Source organism: Perca fluviatilis, chromosome 12, assembly GCF_010015445.1.
Source record: "Perca fluviatilis chromosome 12, GENO_Pfluv_1.0, whole genome shotgun sequence".
NCBI classification, from domain to species: domain Eukaryota; kingdom Metazoa; phylum Chordata; class Actinopteri; order Perciformes; family Percidae; genus Perca; species Perca fluviatilis.
The window spans coordinates 29,283,742-29,301,445 of record NC_053123.1 but is presented as its reverse complement, the minus strand read 5'-3'; the positions used below and the strand labels follow the sequence as shown (position 1 = coordinate 29,301,445).

Below are 17,704 nucleotides of genomic sequence, written 5' to 3'. Positions count from 1 at the left end.
GTTTACTCCAACTGCTAGCTAACGGTATGCTAACGATACCTGCTGCCAAGTGTAGTGTTAACTATCGCCCCGTGCAGCGATGTTTCGGTTGACTCTAACGTCCATTTAGGAGCATCAGAGAGAAGCGCAGGCATTTAAGTGGCACCAAAATCTGCGTTGCTATTTGGTCCGGTAGATAACGGTCGTTAGGGCACCTGTTGGTGCCGTAGCACCGGGTCTCGGTAACAGCTGAATATTCTATCTCATGATGAAAAAGTAGAGACGATTGTAGACGAAAATGAAGAGAGATTTTATCTTAGTTTTTATTTTATGCAAAACATTTTAGTCTTGTCTTTTTTTGTCAACAATAATGCATGTTAATTTAGTCTTAGTCAGCGTTTTTGGACATTGGCGCAGTCTAGTCATCGTCTCGTCTTAGTCATGGAAAAAAAGGTCATTGACGAACATATTTAGTCTCGTCTCTTCTGACGAAATTAACACTAGGGTGGACTTCGGGCTTTTTCACTTTGTAAACCTATAACGTGCATGAAAAGATATATAACACAATAAAGGAAAGGGAAAAAGCCAAAAAGCATAACATGAGCACTTTAAAGAAATGCCAATAAACCAGAGTACATTTTCCTCCCATCCCGAATGCTATGTGGAGTAGCCAGACCCTCCTTCAGCGTGCTTTGGAGGAAGGCCTGGCAAAGCGAGACTACTGTAGTCCTTACCTGCTTGTCTCACCATTGTCAGCCTGTCTTTGTGTTATCAGTCCTTGTATTGTTCCCACTGTCATGTCATTTAGTTTCCTGTTTTATGTTGTCATTCATTCCCTGTGGGGTAGTGTTTCCCTTATTTGCTCTTGGTTATGTTTTACCCATGTTCTTTCTGTGTTCTCTTCTCTTGTATATGTTTCATGCTTCAGTTTTCAGTTTTATTTTGTAGTCTCTCTGTTTCTCCTGTGTCTTGTCTTGTTTTACTTCCTGCCTTATGTGTTTTCCCGCCTTTGTGATTGTCTGCCCCGCCCTGATGTGTTTCACCTGTTCCTCAGCCCTCATGTCACCTATCCCTCATTACTACCCTTGTTATCTTGGGTATTTAGTCTGTTAGTTTGCTTTCTGTGTCTGCTGCCTGTGCTAGCTGTATTTCTGGATGTATCTGTGCTTCTGGGCTTTTACTGTGTTTGGATCATTCTTCAGTTTATGTGGATTGTAAATTCTCTTTGTGTTTCAATACATTATGCATACAAACTGCTGCTCCCTCCTCCTTGCTTTTCTGCAATTTGGATCCAAGCCTGAACCGAGTTGTGACAAACCAGTTGTAATAATTTTATTTTTTAACAATGTTTTTATTACTTTTTCATTGCAAGTACAATTTAAAACACTGTCCCCTGTCCCAACCCACAACACAATTTCTCTCTCAACCTCTGCCATATTACAACAATCAAAAAGCAAATTATATGACAGTATCACAGTAGCTAACTAACTCCTATGTCTTCTTATTTTACAAACTGTGGCCTCCAGATTTTCTCATACATCCCCAATTTGCCTCTCAATATAAATGTTAATCTCTCCATGGACATACATTGCGCCATATTCTTGATCCAAGCACCAATTGTAGGTGCCTCCATTTTCTTCCAGATGAGAGCTATAGTCCTTTTTGCCTGTAGTATAGCAAAATCAATACTTTATACAGTACTCTTGGGGTTTCAGATTCCGATTTGTTGGATACAGGGGAATCAAAATCATTTTAATTTGGAATATTCAGAGACAAGATTAACATGGTTTTATCACCTCCCTCCAGAATGTTTTAATTTTGTCACACACCCAGACACAGTGCATAAATGTTCCTTTAGCCTCATTGCATTTAAAACAAACCAGTTGTAGTTTTAACACATTTATATAGATTTTTAACCGATTCACGATGCATCCTTACATCCCTAAACTGCAGTTTGTATCTTTCCTGTATTTATATATGTATACCTCCATGCCATGTTATTTAGCAGGTGTATGCTTTAAGTTAAGTTTGTACATTAAAAATGTAAAAATAAATGTAAAAAAGGCCATACAATGTGTGATTAAGCTGGATGAGTATGATGCACTTGCTCAATTTAAAGATCAGTTATGCAGATTTAACTCGCAGACACAAAGCCCATCACACAAGACGCAATGACAAGGTGACGTTTGATTCCTGATTTTATTCAACAGATTTATTTTTCTCTGCTTCAACAGGAATCCATTATACGCCTGACAGAGCTAAGCTTCATGCCGCTGAATCCCACATCTCTCATGCTCTTGTATTCTCCGGGCCTCAGGTACATCATCCTGCCTCTGTAGTTGGGCTGCTCGTACATCAGCCAGTGGCCGTCCATCACGTGGCAGGACTGGCAGTCGTTCATACGGTAACGGTCCTGGATGTTGACGCAGTCCTCCATCAGCTCATGACTCTGGCCCTGGAAGTTCTCTCTCTCGTAGATCTTCATCCTGAACTGGCCTCTGTGCTGTTGATGAATACAAAAAGGAGGACGTCAGCCTAGGAAGAATTTAGATTGCAACTTTCCTGCTGTCAGTGTAAAATGTGTTTAAAATGCCATGCTGTTTTTGGAACAATTTACTTTCAAGCACACATTTTAGGAGCACAGCAGGGAAATAAATAAAAATAGCAATTGACGGAGAGGAGTTATGACAAAAAACGTCATAAAACTATATTCAGGCACTCAGAAGTCTCTGACAGCTCAAGCCGACATGCGTTGATGTACTTTTAAATGTCTTGCCAAATGAATTAAGGGCCTTTTATTTTTTGTAACCAACCTTGAGGGCCTGGATAAGTTTTTTTTAATGACGTTTTGGTCATAACTCTTCCTCCTCTCCATTAAAGATGACTCATTTCCTATTAATATTTATCCTTTCAAAATCCTTGCATACCTGAGGAATTAAACGGCAGGATCGGATTGAGTCACTCATGCCAAAAGACAAGTAGTCTGAGTACTCTCCTCTCCTCAGGAAGTACTGGTTTCCCATGTAGTTTGGGCGCTCGTAGACCATGAAGCAGCCGCTCTCCACCCTGCAGGAGTGGCACCTGCTCAGGTAGGAGGTCATGTCAGAGCAGTCGCTCATGCACTCATAGGAACGACCCTGGAAGTTCCTGTCCTCGTAGAAGATAATCTGTAGAAAACAAAATGAAAAAACAGTATGAACTGATTTGTCTATTTAAAAATGTACCTTTGTAAGCTTAGATGGCTTCATGTCCTTCTGTTATATATTTCTTCCACTTGTTTACGAGTGCCTCCTAAACTGAAAAGTGCTTGTTTTCTGGTCTACTCTCTACGTACCTTGCCCATGTTTGATGATCTGTGTTTGTGGGAATCTGTCCAACAACCTGTGGCTGCCAGGCGGCTTTTATACTTTATACGCGCTGTAACAGGGTATTGTTATTTAAATTATCTGGAAGCTGATGAATAAGCAGCTCTGCGATCGCTGTTAATTTCATTTGTGCCATCATGATCCAGAACAAAAGGGAGGGGAAATGGGTGGAAGACACAAGGCAGGAGAGAGGAGCGAGAAGAACTGCACTGTAAAAACGAAAATGTTGTGAAAACTCAAAATTTCAAGGCAACTTACTGCACTAGATTTTTGAGTTTTGAGGCCAACTCAAACTCCTACGTTTTGAAAATAGTTCAGCCAACTAATAATGTTTTGTTCAAATAATTAACTTTCATATGCTGTGCCAACTAATAATGTTTTGTTTAAATAATTTATCTTTCATAGATGTAAAAACTTAAAATCTTAAGTTTCACATACTAAATAATTCAAAAAACAGTCATGTCAACTAATTATCTTTTGTTCAGATAATTAACTTTTGTGTGTAAAAACTAAGTTTCGACTTCTAAAAAAGCCCCCGTGCAAAATAGGGGCCCATCTAAAGCTGCTGATCTTGCATCACTTGACATAAAAGGGCCACTAGTGAAGTGACGCGCCGCAGAATACTGGCTGAAGGAAGCCTATTACTGCTCAAAGTCTAACACTGCAAATCTCCAGCTCTTCTTATCAAACGTAACAGTCACTTACCTCATGGTTACAAATGTAAACCAGCACAACAATGACAATTACCAGGCAACAAAACATTACATTCTAAGCAGACACGTTTAATAAACGGAATTCATAAAGTTACATTTGTATTTCGAACAAACTGCAAACTTTTCAGCAAAGTTTGACACAACCATTTACTGCCTTGCATCATGGGAATTGACCAGCCAATGAACCACCTGACTGCGAATGCAAATCAGAGTTCAAAGCATAGAGCAGGCCGAAAAGGTAGGCAACTGAAAACCCCTGCAGAACTGCCCAGGAAACCCTGTTTTAGCGTGGAGCATGAAAAGAGTAATTGACCTGGCCTCAAATTTGAGTCTAACTACAATTTCAAAGTGGCGCCACCATACATTTTGAAGTGAGACCAACTTATCACAATAAACTTAATACAGTGAGTTGAAGTAACTACTTTAACAAAGTTTATAATGCAATTATGTGTTTTTTGTTCTGTTTAATTGAAAATCAAAGTAAGATGAGCAATTTCAAGTTCTCGTTTTTACAGTGTGAGCTGCAGTTTATATATTTCTCAGACTGGAGAGGAATAGGGTGACAGGAAAAAACAGAGTCTGTCTGAATGGATTTGTCATGCTTTGTTTGAATGTGGCACAAGTTCAGACCGTGGCTGTCTTAAGAATAGGGATAACGCATTTCAAATGGCTAAAGGTCTATTTTATTACATTTACTCCCCATGTTCATTGTTATATATGCAATGCCCGGAAATGCACCTAAACCACAGTAAGCGGTAGGTGAGGCTGACAAATGAAGCTTTGTGCTCTAGCCTGATATTTTAGTAAACAGCGTCTGCTAATTTCTGATCCCTTTAATTTGAACTTTGAACAACTGAATGCCAAGACACATCACAGTTATATCTGTTTGTTTATTTTAATGCCAGTAGGACATACAAAAACATAGTCATTAAACACATCCAGCTAATGCCACTTTGTGTGTATTGATTTACCAATAAAGTATTTAGAGTGACTCAGTATATTTTGCTCACATTTGGAACAGTTTACAAAGGATGGTATGAGTAAATTAGTTTTGACTCAGTGGTCTTATGGTAAGGATTATTTTACTTCTTTCAGTATTGTTATGACATACTTTTTCACAGTAGATATTTTGACTTGTCAAAGCAGGAAAAACACAATGGCTCTGACAAACAAATTACCAACTGATCATTTAGATTTACACTAAGATGTTTATTCAGATCCTCATACTCAGCTAATCCTGCAAATACATGATTTCAGGTCAGTTTTCCCCCCCGCAATGGGCGCCATTAATGTATAATGCAGCAACAAAAGGCAGGTTTAATGAGGTCCTCAAAAGAGTAACATAACATAAGAGTGTTATATACACTTATATATCACAATATATTGTGCTGGGTCTTTATATATATATATATATATATATATATATATATATATATATATATATATATATATATATATATAAATAAGTGTATATAAAAAGACCCAGCACAAAGGGACCAGTGTTAGCTCCAGGGTTAGTCTCTTTTATACACTTACAGCATACATATATATATATATATATATATATATATATATATATATATATATATATATATATATATTGTTCCCACACCTTAACAACATGTGGCCAATACTTATTTATCTTGTTCCCAGGCATTAATAACAGTTGGCCACGATAATATTTTTTCTATGTGTGATCCTTCCGGGGCTCCGTACAATAAAACACCAACTTTATTTATATTTTTATGAATGAATTCTCTCAAATAGACCTTTCTCACTGCAGACGTTTGGTGTAACACACAGGTGTAACTAATAACATCAATGATGGCTGCCCTCTGCCTAACGAGGCCATCGTTAATGAAGTTATGTACACCACCTGTGCTTTCCCCGGTATGACACGTCTCTTCTACAACTGTTTATTGGAGATGGAGATGACACTGCAACTTTAATCGGGATTGAACTTGTCCTTTGAAAAGTCCCTGTTAGTGTGATGTTCGGTTTAATTTCATTATGTTCAACATGTTTAAGAATTCACTAAGACCCAGGATGATCTTTTCTCATCCCTTGTTTACATTGCATTTTGCATGCTACTGATTAACTGACAATTTGTAACCAACAACTTGTTTAACCAACTGGTCTCCTGCATAAAGTTGAAGACAAGACACTTATGAGTATGAAATATTGGAATTATTTTACTATTTGTAGAGTAAAAAGTAAATACTACTTTGCCCTCATGATATTCTGTAATCTCATCCTGCAAAATGAAGACAGTTTACCAAATAATGTCCCATTCCACAAAAGAATTCTGCTAATGTAGACTGAATAACAAGAAAATAATCATTTGATAGGGCAGAACTCAATGAAAACAGTACACTCAATTGTCATTAAAGATGGCTGTGGGCCTGTATAAGTTTTACATGTCAGTTTTGGCAATTCTTTAATATGAGGCCCTCACATGTGTTTATCGGTGTTTTAAGCCCCCAACATCTCCTTCCAGGATTAGGCAATCGTTATGGTTAGGGTTAGGGTTAGGTGCCTTGAAGTCAACGGTCGCAGCGCTGCCTGGAAGGAGACGTTGGGGGCTTAAAACACCATCGAGCATCACATGTGGACAAAGGGAAATCAAACTTGACCAAACCATTTTGCTGATATGCAAATCAAGCCAATTTAGATAACAATAGATTTCCCTCATCTGCACATTCTGCATTTCGATACAAACCACAACCAGCTGCAGCTGGGTGGGAGGCAAGCACCATCATTAACAATGGGAAAGGTAAGAAGCAAATGCTGTTTTCTAAAGGTTTTTTTAGGCTATAACTATAGAGAGGCGAAGTCCCTCCCCTTCTGGTGGACCTCATGGGACTTTATTTTGGAGAGAAAAAAAATTGTTGTAGTTAATGGGGAGAGACTAATTATTTTTTGAACCCGTTTAAATTGAACCGTGAATTACACATATGATGTTCGTCAATTAAAAAAATAATTTTGCAAGTAAAGAAAGTCTAAGCTTGTTGTAGGTTTGTCGTAGTAGCACTTAGTACTACATCTCTCGTCTCGCACAATTTATGTCACTTTGCTTAATGCTCGGCTTGCTCACTAGCTAGCTAGCTTAGCTCTGTTCCACAACACATTGGTGTGTTTTATCCAGCAAAGTTTTATCAGCCGAGAGGCGAAAGAATGAGCAAGATCAGTTGCTTTTGTGAGTAACGTTAACTTTACATCCTGGTACCAAACACAAAGGCATCGTAGCTTCAGTGAGACGTCACCTATGCGACTTTGAAGTGTGTAGTCTTTCTAATTACATATTTTCACAGTTTTATGACAAACTGTGACTTTCATAGCTTGCAAATTATATTTTAAATTGACGAACATATGTGTAATTCATGGCTCAATTCAAACGGGATCAACAAAATAATTAATCTCTCCCCGTTCACTACCGTACATATTTTTTCTGAAATAAGGTCCCATGAGGTACACTGGAAGGGAGGGACTTTGCCTCCCTATAGGGCAAGTAAACTGTCTTTTGTCTAGTTTGTTGTCATTGTTATAGCAGCCAGGCACACAAATATGCTGCGGTGTTTCTTACAATGCTGGGATGATAGTTTACCAGGATTTGTTTGTTTCCTTCCATCCAGATTGCATTCTTCGAGGATAAGAATTTCCAAGGCCAAAGCCATGAGTGCAGCACTGACTGTCCTGACCTGCGCTCTTGCTTTGGCTGTTGCAACTCCATTAGGATGGAGAGTGGCTGCTGGGTGCTGTACAAGCATCCCAACTACACTGGCAACCAGTACATCCTGAGCTCCGGGGAATACCCCGATCAGCAACATCATCATCTTGATAGCATCAAGTCATGTCGCTCTATCAAAAATGTAAGCTCAATGGATGCTTTTTAGAACTTTTGATTTGATTTATCCATATCCATATCTTAGAACGTCTGTAACTGATGCTAAATTGGAGATGAGTTGGTTTGCGTTTGTTTGTTGTTAACCATAACAAAAGCCATTCTTTTAGTAATGATTGTCAAATTCACTTAATAATATTTAATGCACCCATTTCCTTAAACTGGGATAAGTGTACTACACCAAGTTGTAGATTAGGCAAAATATTAAGTCAAATTGTCAAGTTCACATAATATTGAGGACACAGCATGTTTTCTAAAAAAAAAATTCTGGTTTAATTTTTTTTTGCAGGAGAGGGCACAGCTCCAGCCAAATGCCACAGAGTGCTCCAACCAAGCAGTAATCAGTCAAAGGCCAACAGAGAAAAAGGAGAGATAAAATGCTCATGATTTGGCAGCAGGGTGCTTTATATCCAATTCCATGCACATCAATTATTGAAGGAAACTAGGAAAACAGCCAAGAAACCCATTTGTAGATAAGAGCTAAGTAAATGAGGAAACAAAAATAGGTTTGCATTTATTGAACTTAAAAAACAGTTCAACAAATCAACAGTTAAACCACCTTGAACTGTGAATTTTCCCTTAATAATTTTCCTGTTGAACTTTTTGAATTCCCCTAAAAATAAAAAAATATTAAAATAATATTAAAATGTTGGCTGACTGAGTTCAGACAAAATAAGAGTTTACTTGCAAAACGTAAAGTGCCAAAATAATTGTTTTTCTCTATTACATTGTTTTTTTGATCGCCGAAATCAAAATTGCGATCAAAATGAAATTAATTGCACAGCCCTAGGTCAAACGATTCAGAACACTAACATCATTTCATCAACTTTAATTCTCTAACTCTTTCAAGGTATATGGAAAGTCCTGGAAGATCCCATTCTACGAAATTAAGGATTTGGTCAAGTCTCCAGAGGCTGGTTTTAGAACGTAAGGGACGTCACCTGTATCAACAGCTAATAGAGCAGTCAGCTGGCAAAGTCAGATACAAACTATAGAAATAAAATGTTCCATAATCCATTTTATTTATGTTTTAAACAAGAGTTTTGGGCCCACAGGAGCGGTATATTGTCGACGACTGAAGAGAAGGAGCGGCGTTAGAACAAAGCAGTAAATCAGAGAAATAAAACATTGTTTTCGTTGTTTCTTTACTACTAGAAATTCAGCTGTAGCAAGCATCTCACTATCACTATCCTCATTCTTATTTTAAGACGCTACAAATGATATCCAGCTACAATAAAGCCTGAAAGTTGGAAGGAAGGTAGAAGTACAGAGTCATTGCTATGGAGATAGTACACCATCTCGTCTAGTCGCATTGGTGTCAACTGGCAGGTTTCAGAAAGTTGCAGACTTTTGTGTTGCAACTAGTTGCAAGTTTCAATTTGTCTCGTCGCGAATCTTTGGTCTGAACTGGGCTTAAAGTACCCAAAAATCCTCCACAGTTCCAGAGTTCTTACGTCATTGAAGTTCCGGAAGAAGACCTCAAGAAGTTCAGAGTTCCAGCAGGATAAGATTCGAGAACATTCAGCCTCCCAGCTGCTTCTTCCATTTGGACATATGTCCTTCTCCCCAGGACCCTGAGTGTTGGACTCAAATGAATAAAAGTATTTGTTATCCATAACTGGGCTGTGTGTATTATCTCTTATTAAGTTATACGACACCTCAACCTTTAGTATTATCTTCTAGTATCAACCAGTAAAATTGTTCAACACAGTTCAGGGGCGCTTTCACACCTGTAATTTGGTGGACTCAGTGCGATTCGGGGGTAAAGTTGCAACGTTGTTGCATTTTTCATTCGGTTGGGTTTGCTTTCACACTGCACTTTGTCAAATGCACTAAACACTGCCAAGACATGTCATGCAATCAAAACAGTTGCTTAATTATGGGACAGAATATCCGAAACTCGCCGACACTTCTGGTCTCTGAAATAATGGAGCAACACTACATTTATAACGTCTTGGGTTTTCTGGTTCTGCTTCAGTGTTTCTAATACTTTAGAACAGTGTTTCTCAAATGGGGGTACGTGTACCCCTAGGGGTACTTTGGAGGACTGCAGGGGGTACGTGAGATACATTTATAACGTCTTGGGTTTTCTGGTTCTGCTTCAGTGTTTCTAATATTTTAAAAGAAGGCAAACAATGTGAAAAGCTGACAGACAGCGAGTGAAGGAGAGACAAATGATGATGTCACACAGACTGATGATGTCACACAGACGACCAGCGATGTGTGCTCAGAAAAGCTTATGGATCTGAAAGTTATCAAATTTTAAATCATATATAAGTCTGTAAATTGTGTGCAAGGTTGATATCACAGGCTAGTAAATGCTCTGTTTTTTGGTTCACTTCCTGTATTTGGGTCGGATCGCGTTCTCACCAGAAGTGAACTAAACTAGAAGAGAGCTAAATGTGATGCATGCAATTATCCTGGAAATGTATTTCATTTGACAACACTTCCTGGTTTCTCGCTTACATGTTGCTGAACCAACCAATCAGACACTAGCAGTTCCAAGAAGTTCAATATAACCAGAACTAAATAGGGTAACACTTTACTTTAAGTTTTCTACATAAGAGTGACATGACACTGTCATGACACATGAACCCTGACTCTAACCCTAACCCTAACTTGTCATGACAAAACCGAATGACACTTAGTAAAAGAAGCATAAACGTTTGCCTTGTTTATGTTTTATGACACGTTCATGACAGTGTCATGTCCCTCTTATGTAGACAACATCAAGTAAAGTGTAACCCTAAATTTGTGTTACCAATAAGTTTTCATCACTGCAGTTTAATATTAGTATGTTCATAAACTGTGGATTTCTCCTTAAAATGTATAAATTGTGTGTAATTTCATACAGAAAGTGATATAGAAAATAAATAAAGCATAATGAGGATAAACTTTATTTGTAAAGCACTTTCGTTAATACAATGCAGCTCAAAGTTTTTAGCTTACATATTGATTGATTGAAATTCATTTCAAACGTGTAAAAGAAAACAGAAAGGGTCATACAGGAAATAATGATATTATACAAAATAGAAAGCATATTGAGGTACCTAAATGGCATCCTCATCCAAACATATAATTTAAATTACTAATACTTACAAAAAAATAACTTATTTCTCATATGTTCATACAAACATATGTTACAATTTCTTGCATTTTTATTGAATTGACTCAAAGAATATAAACTCATTGATATATTTTAGTATCAAAAATAAATTAATTGAGAAATTCCAAATAAAAAGGGAAACTAAGAAATATATAAAATTGCAGACAAACAAAACACATGTATTACAGCGGTGCAGGTCCATTTGGTTTGAGCAGCGACTGAATCTTGGCACTGCTAAACAACCATTGTGTGTAGAAAGGCAATTCAGTGAGTACGAACAATGGGCAGACTCTAGATGAATATTTGGATTGTAATAACTGTTACATGCACTGCTAACCATGCATTTAGCAGTATTGTCTCTGCCATGTATAAAGAGTACTGCGTTCGTTACAGCATCTAGTTTTTTAAGAACTACAGATGGAGAAGGTGAGTACAGTATGTGTCTGAATGTTAAAGTTGCAGGGGGTAATAATTTGGTGCAAGAAACATAGACGTCAGATGTTTTGTCAATAAGAATTTAAGAACGTTCAAACACCATAAAAAAATGTCTTTTTATTTAGAATACATAAGTGTATAATCCTGTCTATAGGGATGTAACGATGCATTGTAAATCAGTTTAAAATCAACATGAATTTGTAAAGATTACAAGCCCATTGAGATAAAAACTTAAACGTGAAGCAATTTTTAAACGTTTGACTTCAGACGTCACTTTGTGTTTTCAGTTTGTTAATCAGAAGAGATTTTGTTTTCTATTTTATTTAGTTATTTTGATATGGGAAAAATCAAATTATTTTTTTTATTCAATTTTGGTTATTTTACATAAAATACATGTTCAGTTGGATTTTTGATAAGAGGACATGTCTGTTGTTTTGTACAGTTTATGTACATAAACAAAGGAAAAATTTCAGTCATTTGTCTGCAACTCATTCTGTTAAAAAATATCCTGAGAAAATCGAATCGTAAACCTAAAATCGTGAATCGGATCGCGGGTTGAGTGTATCGTTACATCCCTAATCCTGTCTACATTCATTCTTTCCAGATTGTGTTTTACGAGGACCGGGACTTCCAGGGAAAGTCCTACGACTGCAAAGGCGACTCAGCCGACCTGCAGAGCTTCATCCACCGATGCAACTCGGTCAAGGTAGAGGCCGGCTGGTGGGTTCTGTACGAGTGCAACAACTACATGGGCTACCAGTATGTCATTGGTCCAGGGGAATACAATGACTACCGCCGCTGGATGGGCTTCAACGACTGTGTTAGATCCTGCAGGATCATCAAAAACGTAAGTTACAAAGTCCGGGCGCAACCTGAGATTCCCAGCCAAGTCTCTGCTAGCCGCTCCAATTCCAGGCTGAGGACCCAGGGTGACCGGGCTTTTCTTAAAGCCTGCACTCTCTGGAACAATCTAACTGGGGAGATCAGGGAGATCCTTATCCTCTTTTAACCCTCTGAGTTCTAAGGGCATTTCCTTGATTTTTTTAAAAAAAATCTTAATTTCACCTTTTACAGGTATTTGCATATAACCTGTGTTATGGGGTGTGTCATAACAAAACATTCAGAATAAACTCAGCTTTCTGTATGTTATATGAAATAGAGAGACCCAAATTTGTCCTAGAGTGATGTGTTAGATATAATTTGTCCCTAAAGATAAAACATTTGCTGTTTGAAATTCTTTAAATCTCTTCTGAAAAATATATGTGAACTGTATTGTTTTGGTGCTTGAAATGAGTTTACATTATAGATTCTGCAGATTCTGGGTATCTTATATTGTTTTACTGTACCTATTCTCCTGTGTTGCTCCTTTCTTTATGCTGTAAAACTTTTGAGTTGATTATTGTTTGTCTGCCATTTTAGTTTTGTCTTCTTAAAGCTTTTAGCGTTACATTCAAGCCATTGCCAAATTAGTTGCTACAAAGCTAATTAAGACTATCACCTCCACACAACTCTCTCTGTATTTCTCAGTATGACTATTTTCAGAAGATTGTGGCGTCCGGCGACTTTCCCGCGCAGAAACTCGAGTGAAGATAATTACCTCTTCATGTTTTTTAATCCTCTGTGTCCTCCTTGGCTACTAGCAACTGCGTGGATGGGGGGTGGGGGAGGGCGAGCGTGATTATGTAAGGCTGTAACATGTGGACGCGTTGACAGTGTTTCTGTCATTACATAGAATTCCTCCTTGGGGAGACAGTAACTGCTCACTATAGCTTTTAACACTTGGTAACTTTGTTTTAAAAAGTTTTGTATTATTATTATTATTATTATTATTATTATTATTATTATTATTATTATTATTATAATACATCGTTTCTTTGACTGTTTTGGTTTCAGGCCAAAGCGCCGTACAAACTGAGGCTGTTTGACCGGCCAAACTTTGACGGCCAATCTTTGGAGTTGACAGAAGACATGAAGTCTATCCAGGAGAAATGGCTCAGACGTGAAGTCCAGTCCTGCAAGGTCCTGGAGGGCTCCTGGATCTTCTTTGAACATCCCAACTTCTGTGGTCGGCAGTACCTGCTGGAGAAAGGGGAGTACCGACACCACTCGGAGTGGGGAGCTCTCAAACCAACTGTGGGCTCCATCAAAATAATCATTGAGCTGTGAAATTCAACCTGTTAAAGTCTCTTGTAATGATCCATTGACTTAACATTAAAATTTGACCCTAATGTTTGTTTGTGTCTGTGTGAAGTTTAATTCTTCTCTTATCCATTAACATATAATATAGAGAAAGATTAATGATACAACAATGCTATTCATTATTCATTATGGCAATACAGATAAAGATAACTGATTTTCAAGTCCTCTCTAAGATTTAAGGGAACTTTCTATCAATTTGACAGTTTATTAGTTCTAGTTAAAATAATGCAAAATAACTCTAAAATGAAGCAATTTACCAAAAGTAATTTGCTCTTTTTTTTAGGGTTGTTCTTTTTTCAGTCCAAAACCCAAAGATTTCCAGTCTACTGGAAGTTTGAGGAGCAGGGAATATAATATGTTTGCCATATGTGCTTGAATACATACAATACATTCTCAAAATAGTTGATTAACTTTTTGTAGATTGACAGATTGATTAAAAGTCTAATAGTTTTAGCTGTACTTGTGCAGCCAAGTGTACAACAACTTTCAGTCATCTGTCATAATTTAACAATACAGATGTGGTAAGAATAACGTCCTCTATTTTTAGGAATGAATCATGCTGGTATAAATACGGAATAATGAGCCGTCTATCCAGCAGGTCTTCCACAGCTCGTCTGCTGAGGTGTGTGTGTTGAGGGTGGAGCATGGCAGCCCAAATACACCTGTCCCCTGTGGCACAGATGTTAAAGCCTGTCCCACAGAACTATGCATCAGCCTCAGTATCATCTGCAGAAGAGTTTTGTTTGTTTCCGGAATCAGGCATTGACAGATCAAAAGGTCAGCCGTTGTAGTTGTGAGTAAACACTGTATGAAGCCAAGCGTTTTTAAAACAATTGCAGCATCAGCCTTTCTGCACACATAAATGCTGAGGCAATTAAAATGACAACGATGGCTCTGGCAGTGCATTTCAGTGTGTCCACGTACACTGCATATATAAATCTGGACCGGGCCTGTAGGCAATATTGTGTATGTGAAAGGTGCGATTAACAAACAGTCATCAAAAATTGGTGTTAGGCCCAAATATGGAGCGTGTGGGAAAGGTACAGTAGGCAAACATTCGATAAAGCCTGTGACCAACTGTCTACAAATATTTGATTTGATATTTGATTTGTAAGAGAAGTTTAAGGTTGCTTTCACACTTGAGCTGTTTGTTCCGTTTAAAATGAACCCCGGGAGCGTTTCATTGGATAGTCCGGTTCTTTTGGGGTGGTGTGAAAGCTCATTCAAACTCTTGTCCGCTTGAATACGGGGGTCTTGGTTGGCTTCCAAGTGCATTGAAGTTTGGTTCACTTTAAGTGAGAACGCAATCCGACCCAAATATAGGAAGTGAACCCAAAAACAATATTTGGTGCGTTTGAAAAAGTGCAGTCTGAACGCACCAGCACCAATTGAAAAATGCCCAGAATCGCACCAAGACTACCAAACTATAGGTGTAAAAGTGCCCTAAAACTCCAGCGTCCAACTTGACCTCTTCAGACTCAAATGCCTGAAATTCCTTCAGTTAATTGATTTGTTGTCTAGTCAGCTGTGTATTTACACCATTTAAAGTCCAATCTATCATATATATTATCCACTGAACACCCTTTGTCCTCTTTCAGATCACGTTTTATGAAGACAGAAACTTCCAAGGTCGCTATTATGAGTGCACCAGTGACTGTCCCGAGCTTAACACCCACTTCAGCCGCTGCAACTCTGTTCGTGTGGAGAGCGGGGCCTGGGTTCTGTATGAGAGGCCCAACTACCTGGGCTACCAGTATATCCTGACCAGGGGGGAGTACCCTGATTACCAGCGCTGGATGGGCATCAACGACAGCATCAGGTCCTGCCGGATCATACGAAATGTGAGTGCCTTTAGAAAACATTTGAGAAGCCTTAAGCCGCCTACACGTGATCCACGGCAACACCACGAGGTAGTGCGCAGAGCAGAGAGGCAAAGCGCAGTGCAGGAACATTCTGGAATTGGTTGCACCTTGAAAGGTCAGCAGCAACAAGGACAAAATTGAAATAATGTGAGTGCAGTGCTGAGTGGCACACACCGACATGTTGGTGTCTTTCTAGTCTTGCATTGCCAGACCTCTCTCCACAGCGCTGCAGAGGACGGTCTGGCTAGTCCACACAGCATTCAAGGATGGGAGAAAAACGTGCTCTGGTTTATTGGCATTTCTCAAATCACAATCGTCTTGGGCGGTGCTAAGCGCCAGATGGAACAACGGTGCTTCTGCAAAATAGCCTCTGGAAGGAACTTGTTTGGGGGAAGATGTGCATGTAGGGAGGCAAGCTCTGGTATTAAAATGGCTGTCGAGTGTTTGATGAGAATTTTACTTAGAAAAAAGAAAAATATAATTTGATTGGCGGTTCTAGCTCGGAGGATGTTTCCCAAATCGACTGGAGTTTAGATTGCCAACACAAAGAAAGCAGCAGGTGAGGGACAAATCCGGCGAAACCTCCGGCAGCACCAGAACAATCCCGTAAATGAAACGCTGTCGATATAGACTAGTATCTTTCCAACTTCACCTGTGTGCGAAGCCTCACAAAACTTTGGTGGTTTATGTTAGAGAAAGATTCTGGTCTGAAAAGTCAAAAATGACTTTGAACAAAACCACGATCTTTCCCAACCTTAACCTTAAAGTGTTTTTGTTGCCTGCACTTAACCTAACGCAAGATGCTCAATACAGTAATTTCCAGAACAGATGAAGAAAGAGTCCGGTTCCATTTTAGCAAACTCAAACATTTCAAGCATTAGCGATGTAACTTTCGGAATGAACAGTTTTGTTCCCGGGAATAGCCTGGTCCCAAATAGCTAGCTGTTAGCAAATGACGCGTATACTCTAGCATTGCTCGGGGACGCAACTGTGTCATGGCGTGTGTGTTGCTCAGGAACCAAGGAAGCGCAGCGTCGAGTGTGAAGTTGTTTGGATGAGCGGGTCTCCAGAAAGCTGCAAGCAGCAATACCTGAGACCAAACAATCGTTACGTTCCCAACAGGCACGTTTGTTAATGCACACTTTTTTATAACTCTCACAAGAGCAACTCCTCCTGTCCTGTGATGCAAACGTTTGAAAGTCATAAACATGGAAATCTTTCCCATCTTTTCCATCTGACATGATGGAAACGCAGCATAAAATCCTGCGCTTTGTATGTTGGACTATCCACTCCTTGTACAGAGATTAACTGAACTCCTGGTCTTGCAGGGATCTGGTGCGTTCAGGATTCGTGTCTATGAGCATCCTGACTTTAGTGGCCAGATGTTGGAGTCCACCGAAGATCTGAAGAACCTGCCTGAACGCTGGCACCTCCTTGAGACTCATTCCGCCCAGGTGCAGGATGGCGCCTGGGTCTTCTACGAGCTTCCCAACTACCGTGGACGCCAGTACCTGCTGGAGAGAGGAGTGTACCGCCGCTTCACTGAGTGGGCAGCCATGAACCCCACTGTGGGGTCCTTCCGCCGTGTTCTCAACTTTTAGACTGTCTCTCTTTCAGGTAATGTTTTACATATCTGTTCTTTGGTAATAAAAAAGGATTGTGCTCAGTATGTTTTTCCCTTCATGTTCTTTGTATTTCCCCTCTAAACAAGGGGGCCGACTGCTGATCGGTATAAATGTGATTTACAAAGACATTCTGAGGCAATTAAAATAAACATTAAAGACACATTTTCAATTAAATTGTATAGTGTCAAATCTTAAAGTGATTGTTCGGAGTAATTTCACCCTAGGGTCCTTTGCACCATGATCTCGAGCCAAACACCTCCAGAAGCGCTTTTGTCAAACATTGGGAGCGATGAAGCGGCTGAGTTTAGAAGGAATGATCCGAGGTCTCTTACCATTACCCACTATAGTCCGAAATGATACCAAACGTCTACAGTAGTACAAATAGGTTATGCTCTCATAAAACGATGGATTGTAAAATTTGTAAGTACACCAGAAGTTTATGTAAATAACACTTGCCTGCTGGCTTCGCTCTCTGCTGCTGCTGCTGCTGCTGTTCCTACCGGGCGTTAGAGTGCTTAG

At 39.1% G+C, this 17,704-nt stretch overlaps 3 protein-coding genes across 3 annotated transcripts; 2 read left to right on the top strand and 1 right to left on the bottom strand.

The window, feature by feature from the left end:
* Positions 1 to 2,169: 2,169 nt before the first annotated feature.
* Positions 2,170 to 3,403, bottom strand: LOC120569952 (gamma-crystallin M3-like). Its single transcript, XM_039818176.1, has 3 exons — positions 3,314 to 3,403; positions 2,907 to 3,146; positions 2,170 to 2,482 (listed from the first exon to the last, which is right to left on the bottom strand). Exons 1-3 carry the CDS (start codon positions 3,320 to 3,322, stop codon positions 2,207 to 2,209), a joined length of 525 nt encoding a protein of 174 aa, XP_039674110.1. The 5' UTR covers positions 3,323 to 3,403; the 3' UTR covers positions 2,170 to 2,206.
* Positions 3,404 to 6,787: 3,384 nt separating this feature from the next.
* LOC120569310 (gamma-crystallin S-like) lies at positions 6,788 to 13,731 on the top strand. Its single transcript, XM_039817135.1, has 4 exons — positions 6,788 to 6,830; positions 7,690 to 7,926; positions 8,809 to 8,844; positions 13,426 to 13,731. Exons 1-4 carry the CDS (start codon positions 6,822 to 6,824, stop codon positions 13,663 to 13,665), a joined length of 522 nt encoding a protein of 173 aa, XP_039673069.1. The 5' UTR covers positions 6,788 to 6,821; the 3' UTR covers positions 13,666 to 13,731.
* An 869-nt stretch (positions 13,732 to 14,600) lies between these two features.
* crygs3 (crystallin, gamma S3) lies at positions 14,601 to 17,229 on the top strand. The gene is made up of 3 exons (XM_039818322.1): positions 14,601 to 14,738; positions 15,297 to 15,539; positions 16,889 to 17,229. Exons 1-3 carry the CDS (start codon positions 14,721 to 14,723, stop codon positions 17,159 to 17,161), a joined length of 534 nt encoding a protein of 177 aa, XP_039674256.1. The 5' UTR covers positions 14,601 to 14,720; the 3' UTR covers positions 17,162 to 17,229.
* The last annotated feature ends 475 nt before the right edge of the window (positions 17,230 to 17,704 follow it).

Bases quoted from the DNA above. Each gene is read 5' to 3' on its own strand.
- LOC120569952 (XM_039818176.1), bottom strand. The intron at 2,483-2,906 runs GTATGCAAGGAT...ATTCATCAACAG, and splicing joins CCTGCCGTTTAATTCCTCAG to CACAGAGGCCAGTTCAGGAT.
- crygs3 (XM_039818322.1), top strand. The intron at 15,540-16,888 runs GTGAGTGCCTTT...CTGGTCTTGCAG, and splicing joins CCTGCCGGATCATACGAAAT to GGATCTGGTGCGTTCAGGAT.
- LOC120569310 (XM_039817135.1), top strand. The intron at 7,927-8,808 runs GTAAGCTCAATG...AACTCTTTCAAG, and splicing joins CATGTCGCTCTATCAAAAAT to GTATATGGAAAGTCCTGGAA. The intron at 8,845-13,425 runs ATTAAGGATTTG...AGGCTGTTTGAC, and splicing joins GGAAGATCCCATTCTACGAA to CGGCCAAACTTTGACGGCCA.